At 38.0% G+C, this 13,679-nt stretch overlaps 1 protein-coding gene across 1 annotated transcript in view; it reads left to right on the top strand.

The window, feature by feature from the left end:
- LOC150078477 (uncharacterized) overlaps positions 1-13,679 on the top strand; it is a 265,739-nt gene that overhangs the window by 163,879 nt on the left and 88,181 nt on the right. Inside the window, exon 14 of the mRNA XM_090384580.1 lies at positions 622-811. Coding sequence (XP_090240706.1) covers positions 622-811 — 190 coding nt within the window. The remainder of the gene's footprint in view (positions 1-621; positions 812-13,679) is intronic.

Raw genomic sequence — 13,679 nt, 5'->3', positions numbered from 1 at the left:
TATAAAGAATAAAGTTATTATATAAGTATATATAATTTGTATTATGCATTGTAATTTTGTTTATAATTATATTGTTATGATAACTATTATATAACCTATTTTTTTAATATTACACACACACACACACACACACACACACACACACACACACACACACACACACACACACACACACACACACAGTTGAAGCTAACAAACAGGAAGGTGTATGGCTAGCCTAATGATATATGCTCCTTTTAATTAATCCAAAATTGAAACTTGTATTCCCTTCACTAAACACATGAAAGATGAGATATAACTTAACATAATTTATAAAAGCATCTAAGAATGTTTAAGTTTCAAAAGTCCTTCACATTTTGTATATTATCTTAACTCTTATCTTCATGTTATCATCTGATAGCTCTTGACCCCATTAAAAGAGGAAACATAATGTAGGAAACAAAAAAAAAAAAAAATTGTAACAGTACTTTAAAATAATGAAGAGGAAAGGTGCCCAGACTTGTAGCTTTCCCTGTTTATAAATTTTTAAAGAGAATACAAAGGAATTTTATTTTATAATGTACTGAAGATAATTATTATTAATTTTCCTTTCCTATAAGTAAATATATTAACTATTTCCAGGGATATGGCAGTACAAGATATCTTAGTTCTGATGCAACAAGTTGCCATGGCAATGGAATACCTGGAGAATAAACAGTTTGTTCATCGGGACTTGGCAGCCAGAAATGTTTTGCTTGTTAATGAAAGTTTTGCAAAAATTAGTGACTTTGGAATGTCTAGAGCCCTTGGCTTAGGAAAAGATTATTATAGAGTAAGTTGCAGCTAAATATGATTTTTCCACTTACTTATTAGTTAACTCTTCATCAATCATATACTTCTGATAAGTGCCACTGTTTTTCATACCTGGCTCTCTGTTATTATTATTATTATACCAGATGAAGGGTTAGTGAATTATGATTGGTGAGATTAATTGATTACCAGAGAGGGGTGTACAAACACGCCAATCATAATTCATCTCACCCACCCACTCTTCAGCATTGGGTGTATTATTGTTAAGTAAGGACCATGTTAGTTATAGAAGCAGTTGTAGAATGCTTTTCAGCATCCTATAATTTATTTTATAATTGTCTGTTGTTTATTGTTTCATCCAGAATATTGAATTTTCTGGGTGACAAACTGATAAAATTGAGGAAAGTGAGGGGGGTATATGAGAAAAGATGAGTGAAAAAATGTGTATAGAACAAGGTGGGAAACCTCCTGCCAGCAGGCCAAACCCTCCCCGTGGAAGTGCGTAATCCGTCCTGCGGTCATTTTCAAAATATATGTAATAAATCACCCACCGAGGAATATATATCATGAAATTATGTTTATTGTAATTTTTTATTATATTTGCTGTTATTAAATTGGTTTTAACACTTTGATTGTGTGACATCTATGAATCATTTGAATTTGTGCCATATGTCATGACTCGAGTAAGCAGCAGTGTTGCCAAACGGTAAACAAGCATAGCTTCTGGCTACACTGGTAAGCAGGCATAGACTTGCACTCAGTCAGTAGTGGTTCCAGAACTTTTGGCTCTGCAGATTGTGATTGCGGTACAAGTGAATTTATCATGTGTTTCAACGGTAAATGTCAGTGAATAATCGATGGAAAAAACAAAATAATTTGGAGAGAATTTACCATTTTATTTTTATGAAGGTATTTGTTGAAACCTATCACAATGCATAATTGAAAATCTAAGATTATTAAGGTTTTATAAAATCTTTGAAATTATAATAATTTTCGATTTAATTTTTTTTGTAATCGTATACTATAATTGTTTTGTTTTTTTTTTTGTAATTTTATCTTGAATTTGTATTTTGTTTTTCTTATTTATAAAATTCATTATATGTACGAGTATGTATAGTCTTTTATGGGCAACAGTATCAAAAGCTGGTGTGTTGTAAGTGCAGAATGCTTGCATTTTCAACGTTACACGAAATTACAACTATTTAAAAATTATGACCAAGTAAATAACACTAAGAAGCTTTCATCTCTCTCTCTCTCTCTCTCTCTCTCTCTCTAACAACCTATTCTGTATTTCCATCCAGTTCTTATTGGCATCTTCCTTTCAGCCTTGCATCTCAATCTCTTTTCAGTCTTCCTTGCAAAATTTTATTTATCCATATCCATCATTCTTCTCATATCCTTTTTTTTTTTTTTTTTTTTTTTTATATTGTCTTTCTTCACCCTCTCAATACCTATAAACTTTACACTTACATCTATAATCACTATATCAACCATATGGTGATTATAGATATTTTGATCACTATATTCAACCATTTTCTCCAATCCAATCTATCAGTAACATATTAAGTTACTTCCACAGATTCCCATACTTGTTTATTCAGCTCTTTTGCAATACCATATCTTCTCTTATCTCCATAAAAAAGTAAACCTCTTAAATTCTGACTTTGAAAGTATCCTGTCCCCTCCTACTGAGACTCGCATATTCCTACCACATCTAATTTACTCATATTCATCTATCTTCTTATCTTATTAAGTTTCTGATTCCCTCCTTCATTGACCTCACATTCTGTGTTGTTATCCTAATTCTGCTTCATACTCTCTCTTCCTTGTTTTTACAAATTGATTCTATGAAGATTTTGCTCTCTGTTGATTTAGAAAGCCTCATATCCTTCTCGGCAGGTTTTTTTTTTTTTTACTGACATTTGAGTTTCTCAGCCATCACTACAAGGGAAATTACCCACAACCTCGACTCGTTTTCTGTTGCACCCAAAATCCTGGTGGAACGAAGATTGCATGAAAACAAGAAGACAACAAAACAAAACTTGGAATAAGTTCCAGAGATATCCTACAACAGGTAATCTGATAAAATATAAACAAGCACAAGCACTAACTAGATTTACATGGAAACAAGCCAGAAAAACTTCCTGGATCCAGTTTACTTTCTCAATAAATAGAACAACAAACACACAAATAATATGGAATAAAATAGGAAAAATGAATGGGAAGTATAAAAACCAATCATCACTAGTATTACGCTGGAATGGAGAAAGCATTACCGAACCATCAGAGATAGCTAATATATTAGGAGAAATGTTTGCTAAGGTATCATCGAAACAATCCTACACTACAGAATTTTTGACCTATAAGGAGAAAACTGAAAAAAAAAAAAAAAAAAAAAACAGAATTAATTTTAATACCAAAAGGATTGAACCCTATAATCAACCAATTACAATACATGAATTACGCTAAGCAGTATCACAAACAAAACCAAGTACAGTTGGACCAGATGATATACACTATGATATGCTTAAATATCCAAAGCAGAAAGAGGTAGAAAACCACCTTCAACTGTACAGCCGCATTTTTCTAGAAAACCAATATCCTGAAGCGTGGTATCATGCAATAGTATTAGCTTTCCAAAAACACAATAAAAATCAGAAGGACCCAAACAACTATCAACAAGCAAGTAAACAAACTGTTAGCCGTAATTACAAGAGCATACTTGGATTGATGGGAGGTCCCCACGGATTGCAGAAGTGCAAATGTATCCCCAATTCACAAAGGGGGAATCAAAGAATAACATGAATAATTACAGACATGTTAGTTTAACTTATGTTCCACGAAATGTAATGGAGTCACTGGTTAAAGAAACCATGCAGGATCATCTAGACAAGACTGCAGTTATAGTTCAGATACAGCATGGGTTTGTTAAGGGGAAATCTTTCCTGGCCAGTTTGATTGGATACTACAATGTGGTCACAGAGGAATTGGATGCAAAAAAAATAATTTTGATATATAGATTTCAGGAAAGATATTTTGATATCATATAGATTTCAGGAAAGGTTTTGATACTGTTGTACTTAAGTCGGCTGTACCAATTGGAGCAGTTCTGCTATGGATAAAAGGATGGTTGAGTGGGAGAAGACAGAGAGTGGTGGTAATTAATGGGAACTGCTTGTCGTGGACTAACATTATTAGTGGAGTCACCTAGGGTTCGGTGTTGAGACCATTGTTGTTTTCTATATTTATCATTGACATTGATGAAGGTATAACAGGCTTAATGTCCATCCAAGTTTGCAGATGATACAAAGGTGTTAGTGACAGTAATGACCGTACACTGCTGCAAGAGGATCTGGAAAAGTTGGCAGATGGGCTGAGAGATGGCAAATGAAGTTTAACATTGATAAATGCAAAGTACTACATATGAGTAGCAGTAATCCCAGAGTAATGTACCACCTGTGCAGTAGTACACTCAGGTTAGTGGAGAATGAAAAACATTGTAGTCAGATATGAAGTTTTCAGAACAGGCTGCCAGAGCATCTCATGGGGTTCTTGTCAATGATACACAGGAACTTTACTAGCTGGGATAAGGAGGTGATATTTCTCCTTGTATAAGACTATGGTCAGCCACACCTGGGGTATTGCTTACAAGTCGGAGGCTTCATTTTAGAAATAAATTAGAGCTGCTGGAATTAGCATTATTAGAGGCATACGATGCAAGAAAGCAAGCTTATGCAGCATCAGCCCAAAAAAAAAAAAAAAAAAACCCTTCCATTTCATCCCTCCATTCATTCCAAATCCCTCTCCAGCTCAGCCTTAAATTTATTTGGGTTATTAGCTTCCACAACAAAAGATGGAAGCCTGTTCCACCAATCAATTACCCACTGGCTAAAGGCAAATTTCCACACATCTATTCTACAACTGTCTTTCCTCAATTTGAAACTGTGCCTCCTCAGGTTCTTAATTTGAGCAAGATGAAGAATCCCATCAGCATTCAGCTTGCTCAACCCATTCAAGGCCTTATACACCTCAATCAGATCACCTCGCAGGTACTGCAATTTGCAGAACTCAAGCCTTTCTTGGTAAGAGCACACCTTTGTTCCCCTCACCAATCATGTTGTCCTTCTTTGTACTCGTTCTAGCGACTCTACATCCTTCCTAAAATGAGGCCTCCAGACCTGTACACAGTACTCTAGGTGTGGCCTGATCATTGCCTTGTATAACGGAATTATCACCTCCCTGTCCCTGCTAGTAAAATTCCTATATATTATTTACAAGACTCCATGACCTGCCCTGGCAACCCGTCTGCACTGCTCAGCGAATTTTATATTTGTCTGTACAATTACCCCCAGATCTTTTTCACTTTCCACTTCCCTGAGTTAGTACCACCCAGTTGGTATGTTTCTCTTCGGTTATTGCTACCCATAGGCAGTACTTTGCATTTGTCAAAGTTAAACTCCAGTTGCCACTTCCCAGCCCATTTTCCCAACTTATCTATATCCAGTTGGAGTAGTATACTGTCATTAATGTTGTTAAAAACCCTGCCAACCTTTGTATCATCTGCAAACTTGGACATTAAATCTGATATACCTTCATCAATATCATATAATAAATATACAAAACAACAATGGGCCCAACACCGAACCCTGGGGAACTCCACTACTAATATTTGTCCATGACGAGCAGTGTCCATTGATTACCACTCTCTGTTGTATCCCAATCAACCATCCTTTTATCCATTGTAGCAGCTTACCCTTGATGCCATACCTCTCCAATTTGTACTGTAGTCTTCCATGTGCAACTGTATCAAAAACTTTCCTGAAATCCAAGTATATGATATCAAAATTATTTTCGGCATTCAGTTCCTTTGTGACCACATCATAGTAAGCAATCAAATTGGTCAGACAAGACCTCCCTTTGACAAACCCATCCTGTGTCTTAACTAGTATTGCAGTCTTGTCCAGATGATCCTGCAGTGCTTCTTTAACCAGTGATTCCATTATTTTCACCGGAACACAAGTTAAACTAACAGGTCTGTATTTACTTGTGTCACCTTTTGAACCTCCTTTGTGAATTTGGTGATACATTTGCACACCTCCATTCCATGGGGACCTCCCCTGAGTCCAAGGAAGCTCTCATAATTATGGCTAAGGGTTTGCTTACTTCCTTTGCTGCCTCCTTTAATATAACTGGATAGATCCCGTCCACCCCAGGTGCCTTCCTTATGTTTAACTTCAACCTCCAGTCCATGGGGACCTCCCCTGAGTCCAAGGAAGCTCTCATAATTATGGCTAAGGGTTTGCTTACTTCCTTTAATATAACTGGATAGATCCCGTCCACCCCAGGTGCCTTCCTTATGTTTAACTTCAACAATTTCTCCTCCACTTTACTCTCAGTTATTACAAAATTACTTAGCTCCTTGTTAGCATCTGATAAACTTTCCTCATTGAATAACTCCTCATGTGTGGATGTAGATGCAAAATACTCATTCAGTTTATCAGCTACCTGAGCATGATCATCAATAGTCAACCCATCTTTGTTAAATGGTCCAATCTGATTCATCCCTTTCCTTCTAGAGTTTACATAAGTAAAGATCTCCTTTCTGTTTTTCTTTGCATCCTTTGCCAAAGATTTCTTATAATCTGCTTTTGCCTGCCTAACCTCTTTTGTGACTTGATTACAGACTAGTTTATACGTGCCATAGGGTTCTGTATCGCCTGATACTTTATATGCATTCCATATATTCTTCTTCTCTGCACTGGCCTCATTAATTCATCTGACATCCATTTAGGCCTAAACCTTGAACAGTATTTCTTAGTTGGAATGAAGAGCCTAGTAGCCTCCAAAATTAAGTTCATGAAGGCTTCCTATTTAGAATTCACTGTTGGTAACATCATCAGTACAGAATTTAAACTGTCTGAGACCTCTGTAGTCACCCTTACGAAAGCAAAAGACCTTGCCTTTAGCCTTGATGGTAGTTATATCTTTAAATAATTCCCACATCAATACATTGTGATCACTGTCGCTCAGTGGTTCCTTTATCTGCAGATTCTTAATGCATGAAGAATCACTACTGATTATCAGATCAAGAGTATTACTCCCTCTCGAACATGTTGCTGTAGAAAACAGTCATCCAATAAATCCACAAAAGTCTTGCTAGTGTACGAGTGACCAACCCACAAGTTCCAGTCAATATCTGGAAAGTTAAAATCTCCCATTATAAGATATTCTTATTTACTGGCCCACTCTATTTCTCTGAACAATTGCTCATTATACTCATCAGATTCATTAGGCCTATAACACACACCTACTCTCATTTTTCCTTTCCCAGTGCTTATTTCACACCAAACAGACTCAACACTACATTGTCCACCAACATCAATTGTATGCACTTCCTTAGATTTTATGTGTTTCTTAACTAACAGCATAACCCCTCCTCCCTTCCTGTCCTTCCTATACACATTGTACTCCCCAAATTCCAACTCTGCACTGCCTATATCTGTGTGACACCACATCTCTGATATCCCAACAATATCTGCCTTTGATGTCTTGACTAGCACTTCAAGCTCATCAAATTTATTAACTATACTCCTAGCATTGGTGCAAGTATACATGCACCTGTTCCTGCTCCTAGCCACCCTTACACAGCCCATGTATTTACTTGTTCGACTACGTCTCCCAGCAGTCCCGGAAATCTCCATTACCTTGCCTTCTAGTCTGCTGCCCATTCCAACAGAAGCAGTGCAAGAATCACTTTTGCCTCTGCCTGCGACCACTGTTATCCTTTTAGTCTGTGTATCCCCCACACTATCAGTTTTCCGACCCACCTAACACTGCCTCGATAGCATCAGCAAATATTGTTGCACCCTTTCTATTTAAGTTCATCCCATCCCTCTAGAAGCAGTCTCTCCTGTCAACAAGCACAGACCAGGCTGAAAAAATGGTACCCCTTGAGCCTTGCACAATCTCTCCAGGGCCGAATTGATAGACAGGGCTCTCATAATATACTCCCTCCTATTGTGTGTGTGGGCAGAATTGCAGACACTTTCACATTCAACCCTAACTCGCGACTTTTTTTCAACATTGACCTGTACTTTTTTTATTATTATTATTAGCTATATGGTGCAAGAAAGCCCAATGCTTATGCTGCACCAGCCAAAAAAAAAATTTCCTGAGTTACCCTAAGAGAGAGAGAGAGAGAGAGAGAGAGAGAGAGAGAGAAGGGAATCACCAAGAAAGATAAGAATGATGATATCCAGCTGAGGACCCTGGGTGTGCCAAGCCCATATTCACCAGAGCCCCTGGGGTGTAAATCTGCAGATCTCGTACTCTTAATGTCATTAGTCCCAACGTGTACAACAATATCACCTTTTGTGACCTGAAAAGATGATATCTGCACGTCATCAACTTTTGCCCCTGGCAGACATACCCTGTTCCTGTTCCACCTATCCTTCTTACATACTATATTATACCCCGTCTCCCTGACAATAGAGGCACCAACAATAACTAGTTCCTTTGGGACCAGCACATTCTGCCTTGGAGATTGCTTCTGTGTTTCCTGATGCATAGGAGTGAGCTCTGTTGTTGAGCTGGGTAGCTGAGAGAGCCTGATGGGCCCCTCATATTAATTTCTTCGAGGCCATTTACCCTACACCTCAAGCTCTCATAGATGCCCATCAGAATGCCAAGTTGGCGCCTAATTTCTTGACACTCCAGACACCTAGCACACACAAAGGCATCCTCCTTGGCTAGATCATGTTCTGTTTTAAAAAAATGTGAAATGTTTGCCGACCTTTCTAAAGAATGGTCGGCAAACATTTCACACATTTTTTGAGTCTGTGATGCATTGGAGAATCGCCCCCCCTTTGTTTCTCCCCTGAACCACTTCACTCTCGCTAGTCTGTGATCTCTGCTTCGCAGCTCTAGTCTGGGTCATGATTTCTGTTTAACTACAATTTAATTAACAGTGATTAATAAGATTAATAATATTTTTGATTAATTGATAATGCTATAATAAGCTAACAGATTCCTAATAGAGTGCTTCGTATTATGCTATCTAGTTTAACTTTATACCTTACACTATCAGTTCGAGATATATATACGTTAAGTTATTTCTTATCGACTACATTATGGCGGCCAGTTCAACAATATTGGTACCAACAGCGGGAGTCGTAACTTCCAAAAATCGCTGGTTAAATTCAAAATAAGAAGCTAACAAACGCTACTAAACCTAATCAATATCTCCATAAAACACAATGTACTGTATTAAATAATGAAGAATACGTTAAAAATTAAAAAATACTTATCCCTTTACAGCAGCCAAAAATCCACTGTACTGTTCTGCAATCCCAGCGCTCTCCTGAATAAGAAATCCAAGTCAAACTTGAATGAGTAAAGCAAAGGGCAACGAGATTGGTGAGGGGAACAAATGGGTGCTCTTACTAAGAAAGGCTTAAGTTCTGCAAAGTGCAGCCTCTGGAGACTAGGCACCTGCGAGGTGATCTGATTGAGGCATATAAGGCTCTGAATGATTTGAGTAAGCTATGCTGATATGATTCTTTTTCTTGCTCAGATTATGCACATGGGTTATAAATTCAAATTGAGTAAAGACAATTGCAGAAGAGATATGCGGAAATATGCCTTTAGCCAAGGCGTGGTTGATTGTTGGAATAACCTTACATCTATCATTGTGGAAGATGATAGCCTAAATAAATTCAAGGAAGAAATGGACAAACTTTTGGAGCGAATGTAAAAGCGAATAGGAAGTGTTTTTTTTTTTTTTTTTTTTTTTTTGGCCAATGCTGTATAAGCTTGCTTTCTTGCATCATATGCAACTACTAACGCTAATGAGAAACTACTCTGGAGAGGATATCATCTAGCCTTATTATTTAAAGCAACTTCAGTAGCAATATCAGAGAACGTGTTCAATATATGCAATAACTGAATTAATACAGGGAACAGGAGTGCAGGCAGCATTCCACCTTCTGGAATTCCTTCATTAATTGACATCTTAAATGTGTAATTATTTACCTGCAACATAATCTCCATATTCATAATTGATTGGCAAATGAACTCCAGAATATCTCTTTGATGTTCCAGAAATGTTCAAGAAGTTCATGACTGCACTGGGTGTCACTACATCAAAGCCGATAACAGATCTAAATGTATTGCATCAATTCTGGCTTTAAATGTCAAGAATCATATTGCTAGAAAATTTGATATGATAGAAACCCCTCTTTTTTACCATAATGTGTTCAAAATATGGGAGAAAAGTTTAGGGGGTTAAAAGAAAGTCATGGGAACCAGGATGAAATAGCAACAGGATACCATCTTTCATTACGGAGCAATATGGCCTTAGTTGCTAATGCTCCTAAAATCCAAATAACAAGCACAAACAACAACCATCTTTCATTACGTTTGGCCTATATTTTTGGAACTGGAGGAATCGCGTACGAGTTCAGATTGGAAGAAAATATGAGGGGGGGGTATCCCAAAAGTAATGACAAGAATGCATTCACATCATGTTGCATGATTAGTATTAGTAGTGGCAAATGATGCATGAAAGCAAGCTTATAGAGCATACACTAACCTCACTAGGTGCAACAGTTTATGTTGAAGCCAGTTGAATAACTTTGTCCTGATTTGTTAAGTAGTTTTAGAGATAAGGTTCATTTAAATAGGTGATGAAAACCATGATCACAAGGCAATGTATGAAGTTCAAAGATCTTTAGCATTAGCATTAGCAAAGGCACCTGATGCAAGAAACCAAGCTTATATAGCATCAGCCAAAAAAATAAAATAAACACACACCCTTATTTCACCCATCCACTCACTCCATGTTTGTCAAGTTCTTCTGCCTTGAATCTATTTAAGCTATCAACTTCTACAACAACAGATGGAAGTTTGTTCCAGCAATCAACCACCCGCTGGCTAAAGGCAAACTTCCACACATCTATCCTACAACCATCTTTCCTCAATTTGAATTTATGCCCTCTCAGGCGATTATTCTGAACAAGCATTGAGCATGCTCAAACCGTTCAAGGCTATATAAACATCAATCAGATCACCTCGCAGGTGCCTAGTCTCCAGACACTGTAATTTGCAAAACTTAAGCCTTTATTCGTAAGAGCAACCCTTTGTTCCATTCACTAATCTTGTTGCCCTTCTCTGTACTCGTTGCAACAGCTCTACATCCTTCTTAAAATGAGGCCTCCAGACCTGTATACAGCACTCAAGGTGTGGCCTGACCATTGCCTTATACAAGGGGATAATCACCTCCTTATCCCTGCTAGAAAAATTCCTGTATCTCATTGGCAAAACACCACGAGCTACTCTTGCAGACCATCTGCACTGCTCAGAAAACTTCATATCTGCCTGCACAATTACCCCCAGATCCTTTTCATTCTCTACCACTGTCAGTGTGGTACCACAGAGTTGATACGTTACTCTGGGATTACTGCTTCCCATATGTAGTATTTACATTTGTCAATGTTAAACTTCATTTGCCACCTCTCAGCCCATCTGCTCAACCTTTCTAGATCCTGTTGCAGCAGTGTACTGTCATTAGTGTCATTAACAACCCTGCCAACCTTTGTATCATCTGCAAACTTGGACATTAAACCTGATATACCATCATCAGTATCATTTATAAATACAGAAAACAACAATGGACCCAACATTAAACCCTGAGGGACTCCACATTAGTCCATGAAGAGCAGTTTCCATTGATTACCACTTTCTGTCTTCTCCCACTCAACCATCCCTTTATCCATAGCAGTAATTTGCTTCCAGTGCCACACTGCTCCAGTTTGTGCAGCAGTCTTCCATGTGCAACAGTATCAAAGGCCTTTCTAAGATCTAAATATATGATATCAAAGTTATTCTTTGCATCCAGTTCCTTTGTGACTACATCATAGTATCCAGTCAAATTTGTCAGACCAGACTTCCCCTTAACAAACCAGTGCTGTGTCTGAGCTATAACCGAAGTCTTGTCTAGATGATCCTGCAGTGCTTCTTTAATCAGTGCCTCCATTAATTTCCGTGGTACAGAAGTTAAACTAACAGGTCTGTAATTACCTGTCTCCCTTTGATCCTCCTTTGTGGATTGGGATCACATTTGCACATCTCCAGTCCATTACCTCCAGAGACACAGGTAATTACAGACCTGTTAGTTTAACTTCTGTACCAGAGAAATTAATGGAGGCACTGATTAAAGAAGCATTGCAGGATCATCAAGACAAGACTTCAGTTATAGCTCGCACACAGCACTGGTTTGTTAAGTCCAGGGAAGCTCTCATAATTATGGCTAAGGGCTTGCTTACTTCCTTTGCTGCCTCCTTTAATATAACTGGATAGATTCCATCCATCCCAGATGCCTTTCTTATGTTTATCTTCAACAATTTCTCCTCCACTTTACTCTCAGTTATTACAAGATTATCTAGCTTACTGCCAGAGTTGAATACACCTCTGGCATTCCCCTCCCTGAATAACTCCTCATGTGTGAATGTAGATGCAAAATAATCGTTTAGTTTTTTAGCTACCTGAGCAGGATCTTCAACAGTTGAACCATCGATACCGAGTGGACCAATCTCATTGATTCCCTTCCTTCTAAAGTTTACACAAGTAAAGAACTCTTTGCTGTTTTTCTTTGCACCCTTTGCCAAAGATTTTTCGTAATCTGCTTTCGCCTGCCTAACCTCCTTTGTAACTTGGTTATAGACCAGCTTATATCTATCATAAGCTTCTGTGTCACATGTTAATTTATATGTATCCCATGCATTTTTCTTCTGTGTCACGTCTAATTAGTTCATCTAACATCCATTTAGGCCTAAATCTTGAACAATATTTCTTAGTTGGTATGAAAAGCCTAGTAGCATTCCAAACTTAATTCTTTGAATGCTTCCCATTTTGAATTTGCTGTTGGTAACATCATCAGTTGGTCCCACCGTATAGAATTAAAATACTGTCTCAGACCACCGTAGTCACCTTTACGAAAGCAAAAACCCTGAGATTTACTCAAAGTGGTAGTAACCTCTTTCATAAATCCCACTTCAGCACAATGTGATCACTGCCACCTAGTGGTTCCTTTATCTGCAGATTCTTGATGCATGGAGAATCACTACTGATAATCAGATCAAGAGTATTACTCCTTCTAGTTGCCTCCTGAACATGCTACTGTAGAAAGCAATCATCCAATAAATCCACAAAAGCCTTGCTAGTGTGTGAGTGACCAACCCACAAATTCCAGTCAATATCCGGGAAATTAAAATCCCTCATTATATGACACTCTAATTAATGGCCCACTATTTCTCTGCACAATTGCTCATTATTCTCATATTCATTAGGCCTACTCATTTTTCCTTTCCCAGTGCTTATGTCACACCAAACAGACTCAACATTGCGTTGCCTTCCAACATCAACTGGATGCACTTCCTTAGGTTTATGTGTTAACTAACAGCATAACCCCTCCTCCCTTCCTGCCCTGTCTATCCTTTCTGTACACATTGTACTCCCAAAATTCCAGTTCTGCGCTGCTTATGTCTGTATGACACCATGTCTCTGATATCCCAACAATATCTGCCTTTGATGTCTTGACTAGCACTTCAAGCTCATCAAATTTATTAACTATACTCCTAGCATTGGTGTACATGCAAGTATACATGCACCTGTTTCTACTCTTAGTTACTCTAATACAGCCCATGTATTTACTTATTCCATTATGACTCCCAGCAGTCCTGGAAATTTCCATTGCCTTGCTTTCCAGGCTGCTGCTCAATTGCATTTCAATAGAAGTAGTGCAAGAATCACTTTTACATCTGCCAGCGGCTACTGTTAATCTCTTAGTCCATGTATCACCCCCCAAGCTAGCAGTTTTCCGACACACCTAACTC

Source organism: Mastigoproctus giganteus, chromosome 11 (genome assembly GCF_048544385.1).
Source record: "Mastigoproctus giganteus isolate SK-2022 chromosome 11, ASM4854438v1, whole genome shotgun sequence".
NCBI classification, from domain to species: Eukaryota; Metazoa; Arthropoda; class Arachnida; order Uropygi; family Thelyphonidae; genus Mastigoproctus; species Mastigoproctus giganteus.
Note: the sequence above shows the minus strand (reverse complement) of the source record. Positions and strands in the feature narration are given on the sequence as shown.